The sequence below is a fragment of the Pipra filicauda genome, unplaced genomic scaffold (assembly GCF_003945595.2).
Source record: "Pipra filicauda isolate LSUMZ 115617 unplaced genomic scaffold, ASM394559v2 scaffold301_size890592_pilon, whole genome shotgun sequence".
Lineage (NCBI taxonomy): Eukaryota > Metazoa > Chordata > Aves > Passeriformes > Pipridae > Pipra > Pipra filicauda.
This window is the reverse complement of record NW_024104423.1, coordinates 225,585-252,332: the sequence shown is the minus strand read 5'-3', so window position 1 is coordinate 252,332 and position 26,748 is coordinate 225,585. Positions and strand designations below refer to the sequence as shown.

The 26,748-nt window shown below is 36.1% G+C and overlaps 1 protein-coding gene across 2 annotated transcripts in view; it reads left to right on the top strand.

Moving 5' to 3' along the window:
• The window catches only part of LPIN2 (lipin 2), a 46,083-nt gene extending 19,825 nt beyond the window's left edge, over positions 1 to 26,258 (top strand). For both annotated transcript variants that reach the window (XM_027711336.2, XM_027711335.2), the window contains exons 4-20: positions 942 to 1,240; positions 5,274 to 5,381; positions 9,431 to 9,554; positions 10,206 to 10,527; positions 10,768 to 10,867; positions 11,967 to 12,154; positions 13,358 to 13,451; positions 13,822 to 13,891; positions 13,995 to 14,084; positions 14,827 to 14,909; positions 16,025 to 16,169; positions 16,982 to 17,130; positions 17,564 to 17,650; positions 19,493 to 19,645; positions 20,630 to 20,744; positions 21,449 to 21,552; positions 21,866 to 26,258. In XM_027711336.2, coding sequence (XP_027567137.1) covers positions 942 to 1,240; positions 5,274 to 5,381; positions 9,431 to 9,554; positions 10,206 to 10,527; positions 10,768 to 10,867; positions 11,967 to 12,154; positions 13,358 to 13,451; positions 13,822 to 13,891; positions 13,995 to 14,084; positions 14,827 to 14,909; positions 16,025 to 16,169; positions 16,982 to 17,130; positions 17,564 to 17,650; positions 19,493 to 19,645; positions 20,630 to 20,744; positions 21,449 to 21,552; positions 21,866 to 22,010 — 2,376 coding nt within the window. In that variant the 3' untranslated portion in view covers positions 22,011 to 26,258. The remainder of the gene's footprint in view (positions 1 to 941; positions 1,241 to 5,273; positions 5,382 to 9,430; positions 9,555 to 10,205; positions 10,528 to 10,767; positions 10,868 to 11,966; positions 12,155 to 13,357; positions 13,452 to 13,821; positions 13,892 to 13,994; positions 14,085 to 14,826; positions 14,910 to 16,024; positions 16,170 to 16,981; positions 17,131 to 17,563; positions 17,651 to 19,492; positions 19,646 to 20,629; positions 20,745 to 21,448; positions 21,553 to 21,865) is intronic.
• Positions 26,259 to 26,748: the final 490 nt, after the last annotated feature.

The following is a 26,748-nucleotide window of genomic DNA, read 5'->3' as shown; positions in this document are numbered from 1 at the left end:
TGTGTCCCAGGCTGCATCAGCAAGAGCACAGCCAGCAGATGGAGGGATGTGGGGTTGTCCTGCTTAGCCTAGTGTGTGTTGGATCAAATCTGGAACACAGTCCTGGTCTCCCCAGTTCAGGAGAGGCACGGAAAATTGGAGGGGACCCAGTGGAGAACCACCAAGTTGATGAGAGGTTTGGAGAAATTGAAATAGAAAGAAAGGTTGCTGTAACTGGTTGTGTTGAGCCTAGAGAAGACTCAGGGGGATCTCACTACAGTCTTGCACTACCTATGAGATAGTTATAGAGAAGACAGAGGCTCTCTTCACAAGGATGCCTAGTGATAAGATGGGGCAAAGGGCATAAGGAGAAAATTCCAGCTGGATATAAGAAAAATCCTTCACTGAGATTGAGAACACTATAACACAGGAGTAGTTGTCTTGAGAAGTGATAGACTCTCCCTCACTGGAAATACTCAACCTTTGGCTTGACAAGGCCCTGGATAACCTAACCTGAGGCCCTACTTTCAATAGTACATTGGACCAGATGATCTCCAGATGTCCCTTTCAACCTACACCTTTCTAAGAATCTGTTTCAAAATAAACAGCAGTGGATTTAATTAGCTTTTTTTATTAACACATTTACTAAGCATGGAACTGGTGTGCTCAGGGGCAGATAATTTCAAAAACATTCCACTGACTGGGTATGTGCTTTGCTGGCAAAATCAGTTGTTTATGTCTGATACTGTAAGAATACTAATATGCATTTTTATGAACTTTTTGTAATCACTCTAGTGAACTTGGTTCCTTTTAGGATTTCAGCTTCATACCACTGGGCTGCTGTATGATTTCATGTTTAAATATAGACACAAGGATTAATCTGTAGTTGACAACTATCCTGTGTGCACAAAACAAAGTAAAAAAAATATCCTAGTCTTTTTTGTCTTTTTTTTTTTTTTTAGGAAAAGGTTCCTGCATATTTGGCAACATCTCCAATACCCACTGAAGACCAGTTTTTTAAAGACACTGACAATCATTTGAAATCAGTTGAAAATGAGAGGACATGTGCAAACTCAGAAATTCTACACTCTGCAGAAACAGAGACTGTATTCACCCCAGGTTCTGTGAAAAAGAAAAAAAGAAGAAGAAAGAAATACAAACAAGATAGCAGGAAGGAAGATCAGATCTCTTCTGCTGGGGCTGAAGAGATTTTCGAAATGGAAATCAGCTCAGATGATGAAAAAAGTGTTCAACCCCTAAGGTAAACTGTCAGATAGTTGCTGACTGCTTTCACTGTTATCGCTGAACATTTAAAAAGTCACTTGTACATTTCCTCCATGCGAGCAATGCATAAGTTTTGGTAGGCTCTGGCTGGGCATTTCCTCAAGCAAACAAACAAAATTCCAAACTGGTATCTTCCAAATCTTTACAGAATCCTTCAGGTTGGGCCATTTTTTTATGAACATGAAATGTGGTTAAGCCCACTCTGGTGAAGAAGTGTTGTCGCAATCTGTTGTGTCACTGAGAAAGTTCCAGTGTAATTTCTCTGATGAGGCAGAGTGATCTTCTGGTGTGTTTGGTAACCTCTACATAAACTGCAGCATGGAATGCCTGTAGTACACCACATCTGAATTTGACTTCTCTGTAACTTGAAGTCTACTTTGGCAACTTAAAACTACATAAATGAGTGTTCCTTCACATTAGTAAAGTCAATTCTTTACATGTGTTTAAAGAGGAGGGAAAAAAAATTTTAGTCCTGTAGTTTGAAGTGGATAAACTATTAGTAAAGTGGAGCTTGTGCTAAAGTGGTAGCACATACTAATAAGCTGAAGAAGTTTACATGAGTAACAGGAAAGATTAAGATAATAGAAGAAAGCTATCAAGCATATAAATCCTTAAAATCTGGGGAAGGCCTATTCACCAGGACTTAGTTTTCAGAGAAAGCTAGCTGTTTTATTGGACAGTATTGTTAGTTGTACTGCTGTCTGAATCAATTCAAGTTCTGGTCTGGGAATTGCAAGAATGTTTTTGTGTAAGAGAATAAAGTATAACTGAAAAAACTCCTTCAGGGTCTTCAAGGAAGTCTCAAATTTAATAAGTACCAGCCAAAAAGGTTAGTGGAACAGGAAAACATGAATCTGTTGTCACACCTATTATGTCTAATAAAACACAACAAACAAAATCTGGATTTTGGATAGATGTTTCCTAGAGTGTCTGTGTTTTTCTTAGTTCATTTGCCTTATCTTATTAATCTCACATTTATGTCAATGAATTGTCATTTAGATATTCGCTACTCTGTTTAAGTCTGGAAATTGGCTTTTTGTTTGGTTCGAGATTTTTTCCTTTTTTTCCAGTGTAAGAAAAAGAAGACCTTTGGTCAGTCTTCAGTGTGTGATTATTAAGACAACAATAACTTGTCATATTGAAAACGTCAAAAATAAAAATAACCATCAGGTACAGGAAGAAAGAAAATATAACCCATGAATCATTTATTCTTTATTCAGTGTATCATTACAAATGGATGAAGCATTTAGCCATGTCATGCTAGTAATGGCTGTTTTCATCCAGTGTTTAGAATTCTAAGGCTATTCTGGCAATTATCTTACTTGGACTAGAGATGAATAAAAAATTGCAAGTTTGACCGAAGTGTCAAATGTTTAGTCATAGCTGAACAGACCATGGTCCTTTCATAAAGGTTACTCTGGTTTTATTTTTTGTAGCCTTTAGAATGAAAGATTTAAAAAACTTTTTATTTGTAAGCTACATTTTTTCACATGAGTAAGTAGAAAGAGCAGTAGAAACGTATTATTGGACACAGAACAGTTCATAGTCTGAAAAGAAGATTTTGTAAAAGAATGCTGTTTTCTTGTGAATAGCAAGTAAATGAAGGAGTGAAAAAATATATTGTAGTGGTGGAGGCCCAGAGGCAGTAGATTTGTGGCTCTGTGTCTGTTAGACAGTAGTCTGTAGCTCTGAGTTCATTTACTGTCATTTCCGTGGGCTGCCAAGGCAGGAAATAAAGTGCCTGCAATAGGCAGACACTTGTTTTCTTTCCAACCAAAGATACGGTTGTGAAAGCATTCATAAGATTTCTTTTCAAACCCTGTGGGTATGTAAGGTGATACCAGTGGGTTTGTTTTCTTTGGGATTTTGGTGGTTTTATTGTAGTGGTTTGGTTTGGGTTTGGTTTTTTGTTTGTTTGTTTTTAGTTATAAATGTGTGGCTCTGAAAAAAAGGAAGATAAGAAATAGAAACTTAACTGTGATTAGACATAGCTTCAGATTTCAAAGTGAAACTAAGAAAGGAAAAGGGAGGCTGATGTTCTGAGAGGAAGGTCAAAAATTCGGTCACAGGTGCCAGTATGTAATGTCTTATCTAGTTCTATTCTTATAAAGCAGAAAACAAGCTGTTTCCTGTTTCTTGAGGAAAATCTATTTCCAAGTGTTTATCTAATTTTTTAAAAAAATATGTCATTTGTGTTTTTCAGCTATGATTTAGTTATGTTAGTAGTGCTGGATGTACATAAAATAATCCCAGGAGGACTGAGATTACAGTGTGTATAACTCAGAAATAGAGCTCATTGTTTCTCCAGTGCTAAGGGTGTCAAACAGTTAAAGTAGTTACCTGTCTCTGAAATCTGATATATTTATTTATACTGTATAAAGTGGATAAGGACAAGAAGTGGCAGCACTGTTTATAAATGTTGCAACATAAATAACTTAAAATGGATGAAATGGATGGTACAACTTGAAGTTATGCATAGTGATTTTCCCTTCTTATTTTCAATAATCTTCAACTGCATTTGGATTTTTAACTGGTAGATTTATCCACTTATGGGTTAAATTTGATTTTTGTTTTGATCTTTCGTCTGAATTCTTTTAGACTCTAATTTCCAGTGAATAAAACCTGTTCAGTATTACCCATGTGTCATCTTGCCTCATGTGAAAATATTAAGAGCCTCTCTGATAATTTTTTTGTGTTTACTTAGTTGTTCAATCATACCTTTTCCCTCTTTGGAGATACTTAGGACTGCCTACAAAGATAGCATGAAACATATTTCTGTCACACTTAGATTAGTTTCTGAATTCAAAGGATGTACAGTCTCTGCAGCTCTCATCTTAAGTCAGGATGCATCATCAGGTTTCATAAGAATACTATTATAGAATAAGAAGTGGAGCTACAAAGGCATTTTTAGAGTTCAGTATTTACCATAGTCTAGATGTCTTACAAATGAAAGACTTGTGCAAATGAGGTAGATCACTATGACTGCTTAGTGTCTAATGGGCTGTATTGAGTAAGCATGTAAATTCTAAATATGTATTTGATAATGATGAAATATTTTCTTTTCTCCATCCATAAGAGAAATGAGCATTAGCATTCCAAAACAAATCCAGTGCATCTGTGTTGGTAATGAAATAAAAATATTTTTCTTTTTTCTTTCATAATATGACTTAAAATAATTTCTGTCGCATTTTGCACTCAAATTCCAGGCATATCTTCCTTCTGTTCTTATCCACTGTTTAGCCATGATGCCCTTGATCTAAGCTCAAAACAAGTTAGTTGTATTGTGAGAATAGACATTTATTCAGTTAAATTCGGAAAGCTGTAAAAAGATCTGGTCTTTATGATGGTAACATTTAAAAGAGACTTCTGTGTAAAATACAGTGCATGACTGCTCAATGGGTTTTAATGTTGATTGGTTTTGGGTCTTTGTAGATACTAAGTAGACTTCCCAGTGCAAAACAAATACCACTGTTCAGAAAAGTACAATATTTCTATCTGCTTGTTGTAGTTGATGTTAATTTGTAAACTCTTGGGTAAATCATGAGGCTGGTACCTACCCCTGATTTCCTACTGGTTTTAGTTTATGAAATGTGCATTGTCAAAACTACCACCTCTGTTTAACTTTTCCAGTGATTGTAAGATTCACATAGTAAAGGCTATGTGTGAAATTTTATGTTTGTCTTTGTATTGTGGTAATATTGTCTGTCTGTGTAGAGTAATATCACTTATCATTACTCATATAGCATAATATCATTTCTGCTATTGTGATTTCTTCAGTATTAACTTACAGGAGTAGTAGATTTTAAAGTTGCAATATTTTCAAGTAATAATAGTTTTTAAATAAATTTTAAGCTATATAAAGGTGTTTTGCAAACAATAAATCCCTTTAAGCTATACACTGATTTCTTTTGATCTTGAATTTTTAATAACATATGATATGTAACTTTTTAAACTGAATTAGTAAAGCAGATTTTTTTATTGCTGACTTATTGTCTTGTGTATCTCCACAGAGGGTCCTCAAATTCATCACCAAAGGGTGAAGAGCAAAAAGAGTCTTTGATTTACCACTCGAAGGACCATTACCCCTTATCTGATGGAGACTGGTCCCCTCTGGAGAAGTAAGTAATTTTATAATGTCATCATACATATAATGATATAATTATTAAAAAAAAATAATCACTGTGCCTTTTTATTCATTTTCCCCCTTGACCTATAAAACTATTAAAGTTGCTTGACTTTTATGATATCAAATGCAGCATTTGATACTCATTTGAAACTTTGGGAACTTTCCTCTCTACTCAATGTATTAAAAAAGGTTGTCTTTATTTTATCATTCCCCCTCCAGTGAAAAAGAACCCTTTCTTATTAAAATTCACTATTAAAGAAAGAAAATAAAGTTAATTAGATTTCCTTAGGTTGAGAAGGGTATGGAAAACAAGTATGATCCGTATGATCAAGCGATACTTGATATGCCAGAAATCAGAAGTGTTGAGTGTTTAAGGTACATTTTGCTGTGTGAAGTAGTCCAAATTGCTCAAGGTAAAGCTAGATCCTAAACTTGAATCATATTCCATTTCAGAACAGAGAATTAGCTAGATACTGGAGTTCTGATATCCTTGATTATCCAGAGATACAAAAATGAGCATCAGCGGACCGTAGAGTCTTAAAAGTGGCATAATACAACTCACCAGCTCAGTTTTCACTGTGACCAGGACCCTTCTGTTTGTACACTCAAGTACACTCTTCAGTTTCTGATGTTCATGCCACTAGATTCCTGTTGTGTTCAGTTTGTAGATTTTTCAAGGCTCACCCTTTGGATTTCACAACTCTTAACATCAATATCTATCTGCATAAGAAAGCATTCTGTCCATATGTGATAGTACTTGAGGTAAATTTTCTGTCTTTTGTGAATATTGGACATACAGGAAGGAGCATCCATTTAGCACATAGCATGCAAAGTAGTATCTTGATTCATCTGAACTCTTCAGTAAATGTCTAGTTCTACTGCTTTTCAACTTGATACATTCACAAGGTCAGTGAGGATTACTGGTCAGCCTTCTCTGATATCCAGCATTGCTTGTTAGCTGCTCAGTGCTCAGTTACCTGTTCTTCTATATCAATTGAGGGTAGTGCAGAATAGAAGAGATCAACCTTCAGAAAATACTTTTTGAAGTGCATAGTCTCTGCTTCAGGTGTTTCCAGGGCTGTGGCATCACTGGAGGCTGTATGTACCACCCCATGCTTGGTGCCTGCATAGCTTGTTAATGAACAGAAGCAGTTGGACAGGAAATCCCATTATCATTCCTTTTTGTTTTGGGTTGACAACCACATCCTCAATTATACTTAATGAGATGTAGTCTTCTCATATGTTCCCCAAAGGTTTGTGGTTTATGACTGAAAAGAAGTCACCGTGTTTGACCCTAAGGATTGACATGGTATTGTATGGATTATATCACCTAGATAATTGTAGCATAGAGGCTGATACTCATTTTCAGTTTATAAAACTCTTAGCTAACATAGACTAGCAGGCTATTCTGGGAGAGATGATTCATACATCTCTTCTTGTTGACATATTTAGAGGTTAATCTGCTCTAACAACTTGTTTATGCATCATGTGAGATATACCTAAGGTCTTTATAGTTTTGGGGGATTTTTTAACAGAAAGCTACCCAGTAGAGCTTGCAGTGTAACAGAAAAATTAGCAATTTTCCTTTCCCTCTTTGAGGTGGGGGTTGGGCACAAATTGGCGCATGAACCATCTAGGAGAAGAGAAATTTTGCATTAAATTATTTCTCCTAAGCCATCAAAGTAGGATTTTATAATGTAGCTATTGCACAGTGAAAGAGAATTGGGAGGTTTTAATAACCTCCTTTTTGGAGATCTGAAAAAGCTAACTGACTTGTAATTGAGGTTAGTTGTTTTCAGGGATCTCAGGGAAGATAATAGCTTAAGTCTTTTCCATGAGGACACTTCTGTTTGTCCTACTCACTATAATAAGATGAAAAGCATAACCGTTAACTATTTAATATGTGATACCATCAATGTTCTTCCTGTTTTAACAAGTAATGTTACCATGACTAGGTCACTATTACAAGCTTGGGCCTTTTGGCTAAAGACTTCTACCTGAGAATGACAATGGAAAACTTATGCTTTGGGGGAAGTGGAACAGACTTAGGGTCCCAAAGCCCTGAAGTATTTAGTCTTTTGCACTGAATACTACTGAATATTAAAAATTAAGCTTAGAAACAGGTTAATATTCTGCATGGCTTCCAGTTGACTTGTGATGTTGGCATGTGGGGAAAATTAGTTCGTGTTCTTCCTGAAAACAAATATGTACATGTATTTTCATCAGTGTGCTACTTTAAAAAGGCCCTTCTAACAGTACAGAAAACGTCATTTCTGTAGGACTTTGTTAAAGAAGAACTGAGGGGGGAAATATCTAAATGGTTTTCTTTCTGTGTCCTTGAGTAATGGAGGCTGGAAGTTGACTGTGAGATGATGAATTGCCACTGTAGATATGTTTAAATGTCCTGATCTCTTGGATTTTGTGATGTCCTCTTAGAGCAATGTGAGGAATTCTTACTGTCTGGATTGTGATCTGATCTGAATAGTGTCTATTTTTGCAGTCTGAACTGTGATCACGGTTTAGTCCTGTATGATACTGTAAAACCTGAGCTCCACAAACCTCCAGAAAGTTTCAGATATGGTACTGCATTAGGTAACTAATCTTTGCAGGATTTTTGTAAGGAAAAAAAAAAATCGATAAATTAAATACCTGTAGGGGGTTACTGTAAAATTTTTAGTATTAAATCATTGAACAGCCTCAAAAGTTCATTTGGCCCAACCTTTCATGGAGAGAGAGTCTCAATGAGATGGTGTAGCACCTTGACACATCACAAATTCAAATCTCCTGTGATGGGGACCACTTTCCTGGGAAGATTGTCCCAGTGGTTGATTGTTCTCACCGTAAAACAAATCGTTCTTATATCAAGGTGAAATCTCTCTTGGTGCAACAAGTGCAAAGACAAGTGCAAAATACTGTACTGGGATAACATAACTAAAGAGCCCAGTACAGGCTGGATCTGTGTAGATGGAGAGCAGCCTTGCTGACCTGGGGGTCTTTTACACAACAAGCTGAACACGGGTCAGCAGGGCATGGCTGCAGCAACAAGGTCAAAATGCATCCTGGGCTACATCCACAAGGGCATTACTGGCAGAGGCAGAGATGTGATTATTGCTTGCCACTCAGTGCTGGTCAGGCCACACATGGAGTGCTGTGTTCAGTTCTGGTCCCTACAATTTAAATTCAAATATTGACCTTCATATATATATATATATATATATATATATATATATATATAAATCCAAGCCATAATATGTTAATGAACATCAAAGTATAAAAAGAGCAGCAGTTCAATAATATGCAGTATACTTGTCCTGTTCAAGAAAGGGCAGACTTGGACCTGTAAAATAATAAGAGAAAAATGATTTTGAAAGCACTCCATTATAGCATTTTGTAGAGAGTTCTTCTGGCTTAAAAGTAATTTTGGCTAAAGTAAATTTCATAAATCTGTTTCTGATTTATGGATAATAATCACTGTAGGAAAAATAGGATGGATTCTAAAAGGTCATGTAGTACAAACACATCTGAAGGAAGTTTTCAAGTAATCTTTCCCTCTCCTAAGTTATCTTCTTAATGTTTTTTTCCCTGCATTGAGAATTGATGTTGTTTCATGCATTTGTCTTTTATTACTCAATTCTTGGCATAGCAAGGTGAAATACTATATTTTGACAAAGGTGAGGAACTTAAAGCTAATTTCTCTCTTTCTTTTAGATAAACTTTTTTTGTTTTACTCTTGTTTTGTTTGTAAAATGGAACATGGACTGAGAGGAGAGCTATATCTGCACTGCAGATATAGTGGAGGAATCTATTTAGTGTGATCACTGTGTAAGTCCTTTAATGTGATTTTGGTTTTAACCTAATTTCTCACTGTCTGAAAACCCTGCTGGGCTTCTTGCCATGTTGCCAAATAATTGAAGCTCTGTTAAGCTGTTGAAAACTCTACCAACAGTAACTGCACAACAAATGCATTTTAAACACTGTAGCTTTTCTTTTTTTTTCTTTTTTTTTTTTTTTTTTTTTTTTTAATTCTTGTTGATTTGCTAGCCCTTTCTCTGAGCAAGTCTGCCCTAAAAGCGATTCAGAACTGGAAGTTAAGCCTGCTGAGAGCTTGCTCAGATCTGAATCTCACATGGAATGGACATGGGGAGGATTCCCAGAATCAACAAAGGTAAATTTATTTACTGTCTCTAACTTTCGCGAACTGAGTTTTGGCTTGTCTAAAATTGTGTCCTAGTAGAGGATTGGAAATCTACTGCTGTTCTTTAGAATGATTCAGCTGAAATGGGAAAGTAGCACCCCCTCGTGGCTGGCAGAGGTTTGGCTTCGTTGAGTTCAAAAGCTGCTCAGCAAAGTTTTTCCAGAAAACCTAGCCCTAAAAGTCTGAAATTTTTGAATTTTTAGTTAGAAACTGAAGGGAAAAACTTTAGAAAATAATTTCCTTTGTTGTTGAGTAAGTTCTAGTTCATTCCAGAAGAACTGTAGCCTTGGTAGAGTAAATGTGGTATCTTAACAGGACAGCTGGCAACAGAAGCCCTGATATGTCCACATTTATGCTATTTTCTTGCTATAGTTTGGTCAAGTCAGCACTTCCTCTATGCCAGTTTCTATGCTGAACTTGTAAATAAACTATTATGAAACTTCTGTTGCCGGGAACTTTGCTAATACAGTGGGACAGGTTTTATCTTGCTAAAATATGTATTTAAATTCTTTTTTGGATTACCTGTGACCAGGACTTTTACCATGAATACAAGTTTAATGTTTAGAATAGAATAAAACAAACAGAAAAAGTGAAAGGATTGACTAGACTTTTGTTTTCCAGATAAGCAAGAAAGAGAAACTGGAACATTGCAAAACAGCTACCATTACTCCATCAGAGAAGACTCATTTTAGGGTCATCCTCAGCTCTGATGAAGTTGAAGATGATGATGATGTGAAAGATTCTGTCTGTACAGTACTGAAACCTGAGCCAAGAACTCATCCTCTGCTTCAGCAGATGGATGTTAAAGATTCTGTTGCTTCTGCAATCGTAGAACCGCAAGTTGCTTTGCCATTAGATGCTGATCATCATTCCAGAATGTTGGTGGACCCTTTACCAGAAACAAAGCCAACAGCAAAAACCGACTCTCCTTCAAAAAAGAAAGGTATGTAATAAAGCTGTTGATCTCTGCCTTCTGTCTGGTGTACCAATTTTGAGGCCATAGTGGGAAAAGTAGAAATGGGCCTCTTCAATTTTTCCTATTTAAATCTTAACTGACTAAAACTATAATTAAACTCTTGAATTTATGAATGATACAAATAAGTCTGAATATACCACAATTACATTTGTATTTAATGTGTCTGGTTACCTTCATATTGGCAGTCTTAATTGTTAAAATTAACAGGGGTGCACAAGCGAAGCCATCATCAAGGACCTGATGATATTTACTTGGATGACCTAAAGGCTTTGGAACCTGAAGTTGCAGCACTTTACTTTCCCAAAAGGTAATTTTGAACTAATATTCAGTGGATCTAGGGTGATATTGCAGTTGCATTACACGAGTTATTACATGTATTATTTATGTGCCAATTCTGATAACAGGACTTGGACTTCAGGTTTCTAGGCTTTTATGGAGTAACTGGTACTGATCTCATTGGGAAAATCTATTTCTAGTTTGAGAAACACATTGGAAGATCACATGGGAGATCACTACTGAGAGTTTTCATCTTTGTGAAACCTGTATGTTCTGCAAACAGAGAGGGGAGTAAATTTAAACTGCACACCCCATTTAAACACTACTCCAGTGCTGTTTTGCCACATTGCTAGCTCTAGAGAAGCAGACATGAGTTTATATTTTGCATGCCCCGTACATCCTTTCCAACTTTTTAGTATCAAAAAAGACCAACAAAAATCCCACTGCATCTTCATGCAAGGCAGCTCAGTCTCAAAATTCACTCATTGACTTTTTCTGAAGAATTTGAAACATTTTTATACTCCTAAAATATTCTGCAAAATAATAACTGTCTAGGAAGACCTTTATAAAAATATAGCTTAATAAGAAAGAAGTGTCTGTTGGTTTATGTTAAAACTAGAGTAGCAAACTTTTCAGTACTTCAGTACAAACTAATAACTTTAACCTTAGATGACAGTGTGATATTTTTTTTTATGTCATTTTTCTTTTCTATTGTACTTTTTCCAAACACACACAGTGTTTTGAAAACATAAAATGGTGTCCTTTTGGGTTTTTTTATTCTTGTTCTACAGCTTTCTGGTAAAGATTGAGGAGCACAGTATTGTTCTGCAGAATTAGAATGCAGAGGATGTTTTCTTCATTTAAATCCAATTTTGTTGTAGACAAGAGAAATGCAATTATTTCCCAATTTAGGTGAATGTTAGGAGAACTGGAAACTGTCAGTCTGCTAGTATTGTGAGGGGTTGATGGGGGTGTTTGTATCTGTTTTTTTGTTTGGCTGGTTTTAAATTTATATTGTAAAATTATGTAGAAATGCAACAGCAAGTTTGTTTGTTGTTGTTGTTTGAGTAATCATATAATGTGTTCTGTACATTTTTTTTCTAAGTATAATACTTTTCACTTTCCTTTAGTGATTCTGATCCTGGCTTCAGGCAGTGGACAGAGTCAGATACCCTTTCTGGTTCCCAGTCACCCCAGTCAGTTGGAAGTGCTGCTGCTGATAGTGGTACAGAGTGCATGTCTGATTCTGCTATGGACTTACCTGATGTCACACTGTCACTTTGTGGAGGTCTCAATGAAAATGGAGAGATTTCTAAAGGTACGTGAAAGACTTTAAAACATAAAGAGTAATAGAGCTCAGGCAGCTAAATCTGAATGCCTTACAAAGCTTGGCTTATTACTATACTCATGTCAAGAAAGGAGAATGGATAATCTTTCATTTTTCTAAACTTCGGAAGCATTTGCCAAGCAGAGATAGCAGAATTTAACCTCAAATCAATCAAGAGCACTTGATGTCTTGAGAAGCTTTCAGTCTCCTTTTTTGCACTACATGTTGTTTATCTGACCAATCAGCCTGATTTCTGGCTGCAATTACTTGCTTAGTCCTATATAAATCTTCAAAACTCATGTTTTTTCCAATTGCCTGATTTTTTATTTTTTTTTTTTTTTTAGTTTTCTTAAGCAATTTAAAAAGAAAACAACTTTAGCTGTTGTGTTGAACTATCTCTTTGCCTGCATTCCTTTTCCTGTCCTAATTTTTTGACAACCTTTAGATTTTTACCAGCTGATTCTTCTCCCCTAATGCTCTAGTTTATTTAATGTTGAAGATGTATGTATTTTTGAGGGAGCACTTGTGACCCCATAATCTTTATGAACATGTTCTACAGTGCTTTTAGTATTACATTTTTAATGGTCATTCAGTCTCTAATGCATAAATTGAAATTTAAATGATCATTAATAAAGACTGAGAACACTCAGTACTCTTGGTAACATGGTAGTAGGAATATTGGATTTGCTTTGAGAAAATTGTCTTGCTTGCAGGGGTTTTACACTAAATCGTGGATTTCTGCAAACATATATAGAAACTAGTCATGAAAATGCTATTAGTTAGTGATAGTAGTAGTTTTTCAAACCTGAAAAGCAGACAACATCCTTCACCTCCCCTTTTTGTGTATTATCTAGGCCCCTTACCATGCCATTATAATTTTTGAAGAAAACTTGCTTAGACAAGCATGGCTCCCTTTTTCCAACCTGCAAACTGAATTAGTGTCTGCCTCCTCCTTATCCTCCCTTTTCTAATTTCTTAATGCTCGTTACTGTGACTGTTGGAGTGGTGCAAGGCTTCCCCTGTAAGGGAGGAGGCAGTCACAAGACCCTTGACAGGTAGACCATATTAGCATATCTTCAGTGTTATTGCAAGATCAGCAAAGACTCTGAGATGACAGAAAAGGTTTTCCTAGACATAAACTAATCAGACATCTTGGGATTTTATATTATTAATGTAAATCTCTTTCTGTTGCAGAAAAATTCATGGAACATATTATTACTTATCATGAATTTGCTGAAAACCCTGGACTCATTGACAATCCTAATTTGGTAATACGGATTTATAACAGGTAAATTGTCTGTATCATGTAATTAGGCCATAGAAAATCTCATTTCAAACCTGCTCTTTAAAGTGAGCACACTTCTCAACTTCCATTGCATTTTGTGTTATTGATGAATCTGTTTCTCAGTCTCAAAGAGAGATATTTTGAACCGAAGATTTGCATTAAATTTAGCTTTAGCTGGAGTGAGATTTTTTTCTGCAATTTCCACTGATGTTGAATTGTATATATTAAAATCGCTCTACTTGCACAAAACTGTAATATTAGTGGTTGGCAGCAAATATATATATGTATTCATCAGTGAAAGGGCAAGTTTTCATGCTGATATTTATTGACTTGTAGTCAGATTTTGTAATATCAATAACATGTTTTAAAACAGGTATTATAACTGGGCATTGGCTGCTCCGATGATTCTGAGTTTGCAGGTGTTTCAGAAGAGTTTGCCTAAGGTAAATAGATAAACTTATACTTTCCTTTAAAATTTTGTATGTAGTAACACATGATTATCTGGGTTTTTTTCTATACAAATTAAAACCATGTCTAATTTTTCAGGCTACTGTTGAGTCTTGGGTCAAAGAAAAGATGCCAAAGAAGTCTGGAAGGTGGTGGTTCTGGCGCAAGAGAGAAAGCATGACTAAACAGGTAACTTGAGACCTATTTTGATTTTTTTTTTTTTTTGAGCTGTAAAAAGATAAAAAGACTGTAATTTGTCAGAAGTGCCTCTGAACTGCTTGTATAGCTCGGTGTCACTGATTGCCAGATGAGAGTTACTCAATGTTGCAGTAGCCGTAGCTGCATCTGTTTATTTAGCCTTAAATACTGCATTAATATTTGGTGTTACTAGTTACTTCAACAAAATTTATTGTATTCAGCTGTTGCACAATGTTCTTAAAATTCTTTCTTCTAAGCCATAAACAGTAGTCAGAGCTACACTTCAGTCACTACAGTATGTTTTTGGAATGTGCACACAAATAAATAAGTAGGTGCTGTGCTGCATCACAGATTTTGTGCTGAAACACACCATTTTAAACTAAAGTATACTTTCTAAACCTTGAGTATGGGCCTTAAATTTACCTCCCCACGAAAATGTGAATTTTATAAGCTTAGAGGTTGACGGCCCCCTTAATGCTAAATTACTCATGTTAAACTAGCAGTTCTCAATTTTTGACACACAGAGTTTTGTTTCCTGAAATAATAAAAAGCTTTAATGGATCATTTCTTCATAAGCATCTTTTTGTTAAATAATTTGCAGAATGAGCAATTCTGAGACTTAATATCCTTTATGTACTATATTAGTAGCTGTTTGCTTAAAACTACGAATTCAGTCAGATCAGTTTAAAATGTTTAAGATGTCAATATATTCTTTATTATCATGTTTCTTTAGATACCAGAGGCGAAAGAGGGGAAAACTGAGACACAAAGAGCAAATGAGCTGCCAGCAACTATAAAAGAGCAAGTTAATAGTAGGTGCGTTCCTGTCTGAAGACTTATTTTGTGGACTGAATAGTGTCTTCTTTTTTTATTTTATTTTTCTTTTTTGAACGAAGAATTCAGTAGGAATGTACTGTGGGAAGAAACATTTTCCTGTAAGCTATTGAAGAGGAACCATATGTGTTTGGCAAACAATTCAACAGAAAAATGTGACAGCAAACATTATAGGAACTACAGACACACTACAATTATTTCCTAAATCCCACTGTGTTTACTTCTTAAATCATAACATAACTGACAGAACAAAAACATACCTGGTAACCTTTAGCAATGGGACACTGCTCTGTAAATATAGTGGTATTGTTTCTGAGATGCTGTTTTCTTTTTTTCTTTTGTGAAAGCCTAATCTTGTATAAATAATTTAAACCATGTGGAATTTTTTGTAACATTAAATAATTGAAACAATAAAATAGCATTAATTACAGTGCACAAGTTGCCCATGATTGTGGTAGACAGCTATCAGTGCTTAGCACAAAACTGTCCCATTCTAGGTAACTTATTATGCATATTCATATTCTCCCATGATTTTACAAAGATACTTGTAAGCGTTGGTGTCTTAAAGATTAAAAAATTTAATATATTGTGATTTAATACTTCAGAGAAACTAAATACTGCTTTTAATCTTGAAATCTCTAATGAGCAGGAAAGTAAGTCTGTGAATAACCTTAAAAGGTGAGCTACTCTACTAACTTATCACCCAGTTTAATTTCCGTAGAAACTGTGGCAGCTTTTTTTAAAAACAAAGCACTGTTATCCAATCAGTGTCCCTTTTCCCCCGCAGTTTGCCTAATGCATCAACATAGCATCATTGACCACTTGACACTATGTCTTCACTAAACCCGTCATGTGTGCAGCCAGCTAGGAGTAGTAATGTTTAGAGCTCCACTGGTACTGGCACTACAAGTCTTACTTGCTTACTGGCATATGTTGGCTTTATCTGGGCATTCACTAGACCTTGGACTTTGTTTATCTGTGCTCTCAGGTAGTAGCAAATCCTCAACATAAGCAGAAATTAATCTTGCATAATAACCTTACTCTGTTAAAGAAGCATTTTCTGTAGCTTACGTGTATTCTGGTTGATGCCCTGTTAGACCTCCAGAAGATGATTCTTCTAGTGATGAAGCATCACAGGAGTTGAAGGAATCTCTAAAAATGGATTCTGCCCCAGCAGAGCATCCACCCCATGGGAACGTTCCATCTTATAAGAAGTCACTTAGACTGTCTTCGGACCAAATAGTAAGTGGCACATCTTTCTTGTACATAGGATGCTCCCTAATTCCACTCTGATTCTAAGAGCTGAACTTTTTTCTGCTTTTTAGAAGTGACATATAAGTTCATTTCACAAAGTAAAAATTATGTTTGGGTTACCATGCTAGCAATAGAAAAAAGGAGTGGGGAAATTTAAAATTTAAAAAGAAAGTTAAAATACTTTCGTGTGAAAGTGTTTTTTAAGAATCTGTGTTTAGATTAAAACTTTGTAAGAAATTATTTTTTATAATCAAACTTCTATATTAAGATGTTGCCAAAAAAGTGATGACGCTTGCTTCTGCAGTTTGGATATGCTGGGATCTGGACACCTGCCTAATACGTCTGAGCATCTGTCTAACATACATTTAAACTGGTGTGCAGTTTACTCATTGCAGTCTAAAAGTTAGTTCTGCTACTGTCTAAATATATGATCTTCATCAGGGAAGAATTTTGAGGAAAGCACCCACTACGTAGGAAATACTGTTGCATACTTTGACAAACTGGGAGTTCCGTTTGATAATGCGGCAAGTCTACTGTGACAGCAAGAATTAAAGAGGCAGAGAGTGAAATATCTGCTGCTGTAAACAGATAGAGGAGCTCTGGAAAAAAACATGTACCCAGACTGCAGCAGACTTTGCCAGCAGAACTGTGCCAGTGTTAAACCATGGTTCACTTTTTGATGAGTTAATCAAGATAGACAAGGAAGAGTATATGAGCCATTTGCTGCAACTCATTTATGATTCTAAAAATTTTAGAGAGAGGGGAACTTATATTTTCAATTATTTTTATTTATTCTAAAGGCAAAGTTGAAGCTCAGAGATGGCCCTAATGATGTTGTATTTAGTATTACAACCCAGTATCAAGGAACTTGCCGTTGTGCAGGAACAATATACCTCTGGAACTGGAATGATAAAATCATCATATCAGACATTGATGGAACAATAACCAAGTAAGTATCTTTGGAGGGTTTTTTTTCTTTGATTCTTTTAATCTTGCTTTATTGATCCTACTCTGCTTTTCAAAATAAGATAAAGAACCTTTTTTAAGATGGCTATTAAAGGATGTTCATTAATAATCATGAAAAAAAGGTCTTGCTTTGATTTTAATTTGTACTTGCCTTTACAGCAAGCTAGAAAATGTCTTTTAAAAGAATAATGCAAAGATGGTGATTTTTACTATGTGACTGTTCCCTCTCAGATTGCTCCAGGTTTAGCAGCCATACCTTAACTTGGAAACTGACTTGTGTTATAGCCCCACTTTTGCAATAGTTAGGACTTTCTGCAGACATATTTCTATAAATACTCTTTATAAATCGTATATTAGTGGTTGTCTTCAACAAAACTCATATACTGAGTATCAGTTACCTTTGATTCTGCTTTTAGGTCTGATGCTTTAGGACATATCCTCCCTCAGTTTGGCAAGGACTGGACTCATCAGGGCATTGCAAAACTCTATCATTCCATAAACGAGTGAGTATGTAATCTGTGAAACAATTAGAGTTTTCTGGAATTTGGGAATTAATGGACAGGTAATTGAATAGTTGTTAATAATTTATTAATGGATAGTTTATTATAATTTGTTAGTCTAAATGTTGGGAAGTGAGCTACTTCTGTCGTTCACAAACAAAATTAAGTTCTTTCCTCAGATGTATACTTTTGAAAGAATGCAAGCTACCACTTTTACTAGTTCCCTTCTCAAGTGTTTGATTCTGCATTTCATTTTTAAGAACTGTGTAATATTTTTATGACTACGAAAGAGAAACATAATACCAGTAATTTCTCAAACAGTCATGCCTGTATGTTTCCACCAACTGCGGTTGATCACAAGCCTTTTAGAACATGGTACAGTGTAAACTCAAAACTAAGTTGGGTCCTTCCAAAGCATATGTATTTTTGTGTTTTATTGGGTTTGCTACCCAACTCAAGTGAATGCTCCTAAGGATGAATTCCGTTTTCTGGAACAAGCCTAATTAACAACTTGCTACTTGCCACAAAGAGTAGTTTGTGGCCTGGCTCAAGTTTTCTGTCACAGTTGCATTTCTGATATAAGATGATGTAGAACAGTGGAAAAGTAATTCAGCAAATTGGCAATTTCCCTGTGCTCACCTTGTGATCTGCAAGGACCTGCAGAGGCAACCCCTGTGCCTTCTCTCTACAGCAGCAGTGAGGTATTTGTTTTGTTCAAAAGTGTTGTAAACTACAGCCTTATAAATGTGCTGTTCACCTAAGAAGTATGTAGCCCTATAATATTTTTGTCCGGTAACTTAGGGCGAAATAAACCTACATACTACCTCACCTTTCAGATTTGGTCCTTTGTTTAGCAAACTTTTTTCAAAAATCTAGTGAGGCCAGAAATAGTACTTGGCACTGAGGAAGATCACAGGATGATCAACTGTTAAAAACTTCAGGATTTACTTAAAATAATCAACTTTTATCCTTGTTTTTAGTAGTCTTTCTGCCCACAAAAATATTTGTGATCAAAGAATCTATTGTTGGCCTTCATTCTGTGGCTAAATTTCATCTGTGGCCATGGGAGTCCATGGGAGATACCCTGAATGTTTTGGTTTTGTTGGTTTTGGGGGGGTTGGTGGGTTTTTTTGTTTGTTGTTTGTTTTGTTTGTTTGTTTGTTTGGGGGGTTTTTGTTTGGTTTTTTTGTAGGATTTTTTGTGGGGTTTTTTGGTGTGTTTTTTTTTTAATTCAGTGCATAATAGAAGAGCAGTTTTGGAATTATTTGCCAAATTGAATCAAGTCTTTGAAAATGCTCATAAACGCTCAAGTCTTTTGTGTGTGCAGAAACTGTATAACAAATCTGTGTAACAGATGAACCTACAAAGTCTGCAGGAAAAAATTAGGGCTTAATGAATGTTTGTTGTTATCAGTCCTTCACCCCACACTGCAAATTCTGCCAACAACCTGAAAAAGGCAGGAGATCTGGCACCCATTATTTTGTGATGCAGATAATTTAAATAACTGCTGTAATTCCACATGTAGCTGGTCTGAAAGAAGCTGAATAAAACCAGTGTGGCACTTATTTAAACACAGTCTAGTCCATCTAATTGTGTCATCTGAGTATTACTGTTTCTGTTCTTTTTGCATTTCCTGTTTCTCAGTTTTGATTGAGTCATATATTTAAACTACTGTATGCCTTGCAGATTCTTTAACAGCAGAAAAGTCTTTTCCTTGTGTGTGTAGAGCACTGCAACAATTCAATACCTAAATTGGTGCCTCTGGACACTGCTATAATTGTGTACTTAGCTTTGCAAAGAAGCTCTTCAGCAGGAATATGAATTAAGTTGATAATTCTTTTCTAGAAATGGCTACAAGTTTCTGTACTGCTCTGCCCGTGCCATTGGGATGGCAGATATCACCAGAGGATACTTACACTGGGTGAATGACAAAGGAACAATTCTCCCCAGGGGCCCTCTCATGTTGTCCCCCAGCAGTTTGTTTTCTGCCTTTCATAGGTAAGGATGTGGGATTTCATACATCCATTCTCTCCCCATTTCAGAGAAAAAAGCAGATATAAAAATATTTGGCATTACAGCTGTAACCAAACATTACACTCTGTGCTAGATTTGCTGTTGAGTCTTGAGGTCCCCCTAGTGATCATTTATAAACTATTTGTTTTGTCTGACTTTCACTTTTATGCTTCTGTTTGTGTGAGCATGTTAGAAGTGGCTACAAAGTGGCTACCAGTCCTAGAGGAGCTTGTTTTCCCTTCTCTTTACTCCTTTAGACCATGACTCATTACTATTAGGTTCTGTTTATATCAGTCTTTTCAAGTATAGCTGAAAGGGTTGTAGTGCAGTGCTACTACACAAGATAGAAGAAAAGCTGGGAAAAAAGCTGGGAAATATAGACTGTCATGCAAAAGGACCTTGTGATATTGGGATTGCTCCATATACAAGTACTTTCAAAGCAGTATGGCATTTAGGTATGGTTTAACTCAACTGATCTTTTGGACCAGCCATATTCTACTTGTTCTTGATGGGAGGAGCTAACAGTAGAAAAGTCTTTTTGGTTTTGTTTTTAATAAGAATGACTCATTCATGGATAGCAATGACAACAAATTCCATTAAGGTCATGGACCTTGCACACTTTTTTGTCAGAGATAGGAGTTGTGACAAGCTTATGTGTACTTGATTAGATCTTCTGATTCAGGTAGTCATCTACAATAAAAGCAGTTCACAAACTGCATTCACAACTGGGAATTCCATCTCATTTATACTTAGCATATGCACAGGTTATGGACCTGTTTTTTTACTGCGGATGTTGGAAAACAGTGAATGTTTGATTGTCTCTCGTATCATTCTTGGAGAGCTAGTTACCAGTGTCTGTGTAACTACCAATGGGAAGCAGTAGGAATATAAATATCAGATAAATGAGGGAAAGAAGATGCCCTCTATCCAATCATGACTTGGAATTTGATTGTTGAAATTTTATTTTAGGGAAGTAATAGAAAAGAAGCCCGAAAAGTTCAAAATCGAATGTTTGAACGATATCAAGAATTTGTTTGCTCCCAGTAAACAGCCTTTCTATGCTGCTTTTGGAAACAGGCCCAATGTAAGTCTGCCCCTTTCTAATTGAAGGGTTAAAATGCATGAAGTACTTGAGAAGCAAAATAAATAGGGTTTTCTTTTTGTGTTTATCAAAATTTGAATATGGAAATGGGACACTGATGCTTTTATGGGTTTGGTCAGGAAAAGCCATATGTAGATACTTTAAATAAAAGCTGCTACAACGGCTTATATGAGAAAGGTTACAAAGATGCATTAGTATTCTCAGAATTTTATTAAATATGTGCCACCTTTCCAAATTATTTTTAAGGATTTTTGGCAGCTTTGTGACCTAAGGACATTAATGCAGTGCTCTGCAGTCTTCAGTCATTTTTCCTGTTATACGGTTCCTGTATTTTCTCTGCAGCTCAATGCTACTGTAACTGAGCAAAAGGGGGGGGGGGTATTGTAAAAAGAATATTGTCACAAGGAGTGGTGTTGGGTGGTATAGATTTTGTGCATGTTTGTGGTCCCAGGCTTGGGAACAGGAATTAAGCGTTTGTGGGCAGGGGGAATGTTTTGTTATGGTGCATGTGTATGGTTTGGTGGGGGGAGGGGGGAGTGGTGTGTATCTTGGTGTTTTCCTGTTTTTTAGGGACTTTTTTTAAGAGATAGTTCTACTATACTCTTTTTGGATCGGCTTTTCTCATTGTTGGATCACATTCAATAAGGAAATGTTGAGGCATGTGCTTTTGGTCATGGTTTTTGCAGGATGTATATGCCTACATGCAAGTGGGAGTTCCAGCCTGCAGAATATTTACTGTGAATCCAAAGGGTGAACTGATCCAAGAACAGACTAAGGGAAACAAATCTTCGTAAGACCATTTTTGTTATTTCCACTAAAGAAAGTATCTAAGAATGCGATTACAAAATAATTGCATTTGTGACCAGGATCTCCTCTTACATATGGTAATATGTAAGGTGCAAAACCTTGTTTGCCAGACTTACAGCTTTGGATACATGACTGAAACTTTTCAAAATGAAAACTGGCAAAATAAAATTGAAAATTGGTTCTGCAGTAGTTATTCAACTATAACTTTCTGGTCTAGACTTCCAAAGCTGCTTTTTGGTTACAGCTGAACAGCGACTAGACTGTTAAATAATGGTCTTTCTTCTTCTTTAATGTAGGTATTACAGACTAAGTGAGCTTGTGGAATACGTGTTCCCATTGCTTAATAAAGAACAGAGTTCTGCATTTCCGTGCCCAGAATTCAGCTCTTTTTGCTACTGGAGAGAGCCTCTTCCTGACCTTAACATGGATGAACTGGCCTGAAAAGTACTTCTCACCAGGAGATGGAATTTCATATTCAACTGCTCAACTTCAGTTTAAATGTGAAGAACTTTCTTAATGAAGATGATAATTTATATATTGGTACCGTAAGTCTTACTAAGGAAATCACTTTAACTTCATTGGTTTGAAACAAAGAAAATGCAAAGCTACTGTCTTATTTTTTGGTGTGTGTGTGGGTTTTTTGTTTGTTTGTTTCTTTATTGCTTGTCTTTATATACCTGTTCTCAGGCACTTGAGATTGGCCTGTCATTGATGGTCATGGTACCCAAGTGCTTCAGGGCAACTAAATGCTGAGGTAAAATATGACTTCGCATTCTCATCAGTACAGACCTTATTGTAAACAGACTAATTTTTTTTTAATTTGTCTTAATAGTATATTTTCTAAAATGAAGCCAAAAAGTGTATGGAAACTGCCAAATAGAATGTCAGACCTGTTAATAAAAAACGTGGTTGAATGTTCAGATGGGCAATTGGGCCATTTTTGAAAGGAGCCAGAGCCCAAGACCAGTGTGCTTTTTCTCAGCTAAAATACAGAAAATTTATAGACCTTACTAGTCTGACAGACTCTGAAGACATAAAATTCCTCTTAAGATGTAAATATGCCTTTTGTTAGATGTACGAGGCTGTGCTTGTACAAATCTGCTCAAACTAACTCTGCTTATTACTTTTCTTTTTTTACACATAATATTTAAACTATTTGATGAGCTTGTTAAAAATGAAAGTTGTCTTCAGACACATATGGCTTTTGTTGTTTTCAGGCTGAGCTGTGTCATGTTAATTTCCATCAAGAAAAATCTTCAACAATTCTGTAAAAGTTGGGGAACTGGCATTTTTGTTTCCTTTTTCAGCACAGAGATGATGCGTATGTGTGTGTATGCTGTGTAGGCCAGTAAAACGTATGTACAGATTATATTCAGGGAATTGTAATACTAAAAAAATTATGTATTTAATATTTTAATTGTCTACTGCAGGTCTTTCCAGAATTCTGTATTGCAGGTTTTCAAGAGCTGGAAGGAAATGCACCCCAAATAGTGAGATTCCAGCTGTGAGAATGGTTAAATGCTGCAGAGCAGAATAAAACCTTTTCCTTTTTTTCTTTTTTCTTTGGACTTGTTTTGTTTGCTTGTTTTAAGTTTTGGGTTATTCATAAACATCATGCTGGTCATTCCTCAGGTTCCAGTCAGAGCCTGTGAACAAATTACATTCCGATTGTAGTGTTTGTCAGCTGTAGAAGCAGCTAGTGTTTCTCCAAAAGTGCTTGAAGGCAAAGGCAGCTGCTTTCTAAGTTGAATTAGTGCATTTAACCTCCTTTGGACAAAACTATGGTGAGAACGTATCATTCCACCAGCCCGGAGGGCTTAAAGACTACAGTCATTTAAACATCATTTAATCGTCAGTCCTGAGATTTCTGGGCTTCCTGTCGCTCACTCCTTAAGTGTGTTCCTGGGGCCATGTATTAAAGATCTTTCAGGGGGCAACATCCAGAATTTCCACAGACTCTGGAGCAAGCTCTTCCCTGTGCACAGCTCCCAGTGGGAGCAGGGAAGGGTGAGTGATCTTCAGAAGGCATTTGTGTGGCTACCTGCTGCAGTGCCTGCACAGGGCTGCTCTTCTCAGGAACAGCTGGGGCAGGCCTTCTGCGTGGGCTGAATGTAGGAAAGGAACTTGCTCTGTTTCACTACCTGCAGAAGAGTGCATTTAGAGGATTTTGCACCCCTCCAGGAATATTTTCTTTATTAGGCTGAGTGTCTTAACCCCCAGTTCTGATGTTAGACCAGCTAACACTAGACAGTTGGTGAACTGCTCAGGGGAATAATTTCTAGATCACCATATAAATGAAATTACTTTTTTCCCCCCTTATAAAACTGTAGTGTATTCCTGTATCTATAAAACATTGGATAATGAGTGGAGGCAAGCATGGAATCTCTTTCAAAACAGGAGAATGAGAGTGGGGAAAAAAACCCCATACCTATCTGTCACAGTGTGCCATGCATGTCAGTGAATTGAAAGGTATCCTCATTCTTGTTCTGCATGAACAATACTTTCAGTGGTTCTTGGTCACCAATCTACTCAGTGTTTAAGTGGATTTCACAGGATATTTTGCTCTTACTGCCTTTTTTTTTTTCTTTTTCTGTTTTTACTGTCAGAAGCTTACAAACATCATTCCATGTGGGTTTTTCCTTTTCTTACCTTTTATTCCATAGATTTCACTAGAACTGAAATTTTCATGATCACCAAGTGCTTTGAATATCAATGGGATTTGATCTTTTAAGTCACTTAAATACTTCAAAATATAAATAAATAACAATCCAACATAATGAAGTATTTTAATTATGAGATTAAATATTCTATCTAAAGATTCTATTTTGCATAAAGGGAGTGAAGCAACCTTTCCTAAACCAGTCCTTTTGTGGATGTGAAAATTTTCTTTACCATGCTTAACTTACTCTTGGTGGCCCTGGTACACGGCTTTTCTAAAAATAAAAGTACTTCATGAAACTACAATGAGTTTCCAAATGGGACAGATTGTTACCAAGGTTTGGCTGTGTCTTGGTTAATTTTTTTTTTATGTGGTAATTTTTTTTTTTTTGCTTCACTTCAGCTCCATCTTTTCAGGCTGTCATAAAGATAAGCTGTGGATTTCAAGGTGGGGACTTGAGTAAATGATCAGCATGGAAAAATATCAGGTTTATCTCCAAATGCATGTACTTTCAGCTGGTGTAAATTGGGTGGTTGTGTGAGCATGGAGAGCTCCTCACTATGCTAACACGTCATTTTGCATTGTAGGAATGTCCAAAAAGTTGCTTAGTTAAAAAATCAGATTTTTTTTTCTCTGTAACAGCTACAATTTGATATTTGCTTTTTGATAAAATTTAAGTGTTGCTGAGTATTTCTGATATGAGTAGGGCAGAGGGCTTATTTGTTTTTTCTAAGTCTGGCTTGTGTTTGAAGCTTTTCAGACTGTTTGTTAACCCTGTTAATGGACAGAACAGGGGGGCACTGTACCCGTCATTGCATACCTACGTCATTTGGGCTGCTGGGCACTTCACTGACTCTAGAGAAGACATCTTGTTGCTGTTAACTGTAGGCTTGTGCTGCAATATTAATGTGAAGTGGGGTAAATAAGAATTAAGCATTAGCCTGTCCTTTGTTACCTGAGTCGAGAGAAGTGGCCTGAAACTAATGTTTGAGAACAAGTTGTGCTATACTGATTTAAAATTAGCGCAAACTAAATCATTCTTTCTGTGAAAGAGGAACTTCTAAGTGTATGTGTCTGTAGGCATGTGCACACCCCTGTTAAGACTGTGTTGTTGAAGATGCAGATCCTCTTAGTGTTGGAACCTGTCAAAGGCTGAGTCAAGGACACCTGTCTGGGAGTAAATAAGGAACACTGCAATTCAAAACTTGTTAGTGACTTGGGCATCACCCATTTCTATAATGTCTTAAAGATCAGCAATTCAAGGGGCACACATTTCTGGATTTAATTGGGTTTTGGTTGGTTTTTTTTACTGTACCAAGCATCTTTGTACTTCAAAAGATTGGGCTCTCATTCCCAGCAGTACACAATTGCATGTGCAGTCTTGGCTCATGACTCTTTAGCTTTCTGTCATCAGTATACTCCTCCTAAAACCTTTTATTTTTTTTTCAAGTGGAAAAGTTTTGACACTTGTGTTAACTCTGTCATGGAACTTCTGAAGCAAACTATGAATCCGCTTGTGGTAAAGAGAAAAGAGATGAGATTTCATGTTAATATTTCAGATGAGTCTTCTAGAAAATGCTGTTATATGAATGAGTTGCTTAAATGACTGTAATGCACATTCATAATGAACCATCAAAAATACATAGTGAATTTGAGATGCCTTTAAAGTGTCACTTTTGCCTAAAGAAGTTTTAGTTTCCAAAGTTAAAATTTACTAAATAAAATGGAATTGTTTGGGATTTTTTTACAGTGTTAATTACTTTCAGATGAAAGTTAAAATGTTGGTTTATTTTGAGGGTGGGAAAACTCTCTTCAGTCATTTGTTTTTACCTTGAAGATGTGGAATACTTGATTGTTAAGCAACCCAATCACTAATAAGGTAGTGTGTTTAAAATGTCAAATCTGTGATCATACCAATACAGTGGTTTTTGTTAAGACTGGACTGTCTTGGGTACAGCAACCCACAATTCAGTGCAATGTTTATTGGTGTTCGGAACAATGTTATCACAATAAACAGACTTAAACTAAAATTTCTCTTCACTTTGTGTTTGGTAATTCCATTATTGTATTTCTAATTTAGTGAATGCAGGGTTATTGAAATTGTATTCATGTTTAACATGGAATTCTCTTCTAAGGACTATGATACATTTGCTTTCTTTCACACTCGGTTTACTTTTCTTCAGTGTATTTATACAGCTGATAAAAAATTGCTGTCATCAAACTTAACTTGTGTGGCAGTACCAATACTGGGTTATAACTATAATAAAAGGCAAACACGCACTTGTAATATAGAATATCAGGTAACAGAGGCATGACTTGGGAATGCACAATCTGCCCTGAAGAAAATGTTGTAACTGCATAGTTTGAGCTCTGGTAAATGCCCTAATTTGGAGTTTTATCCTAATTCCATCAAAGTTAACTTTTTCCTTTCAAGGCAAAAAGTATTGTCTTCTACAACATTTGTTGAATTGTTTGAGGCAAATATTGGGAGACCATCTTGAAAAAGAGGCCTCAGGCTTT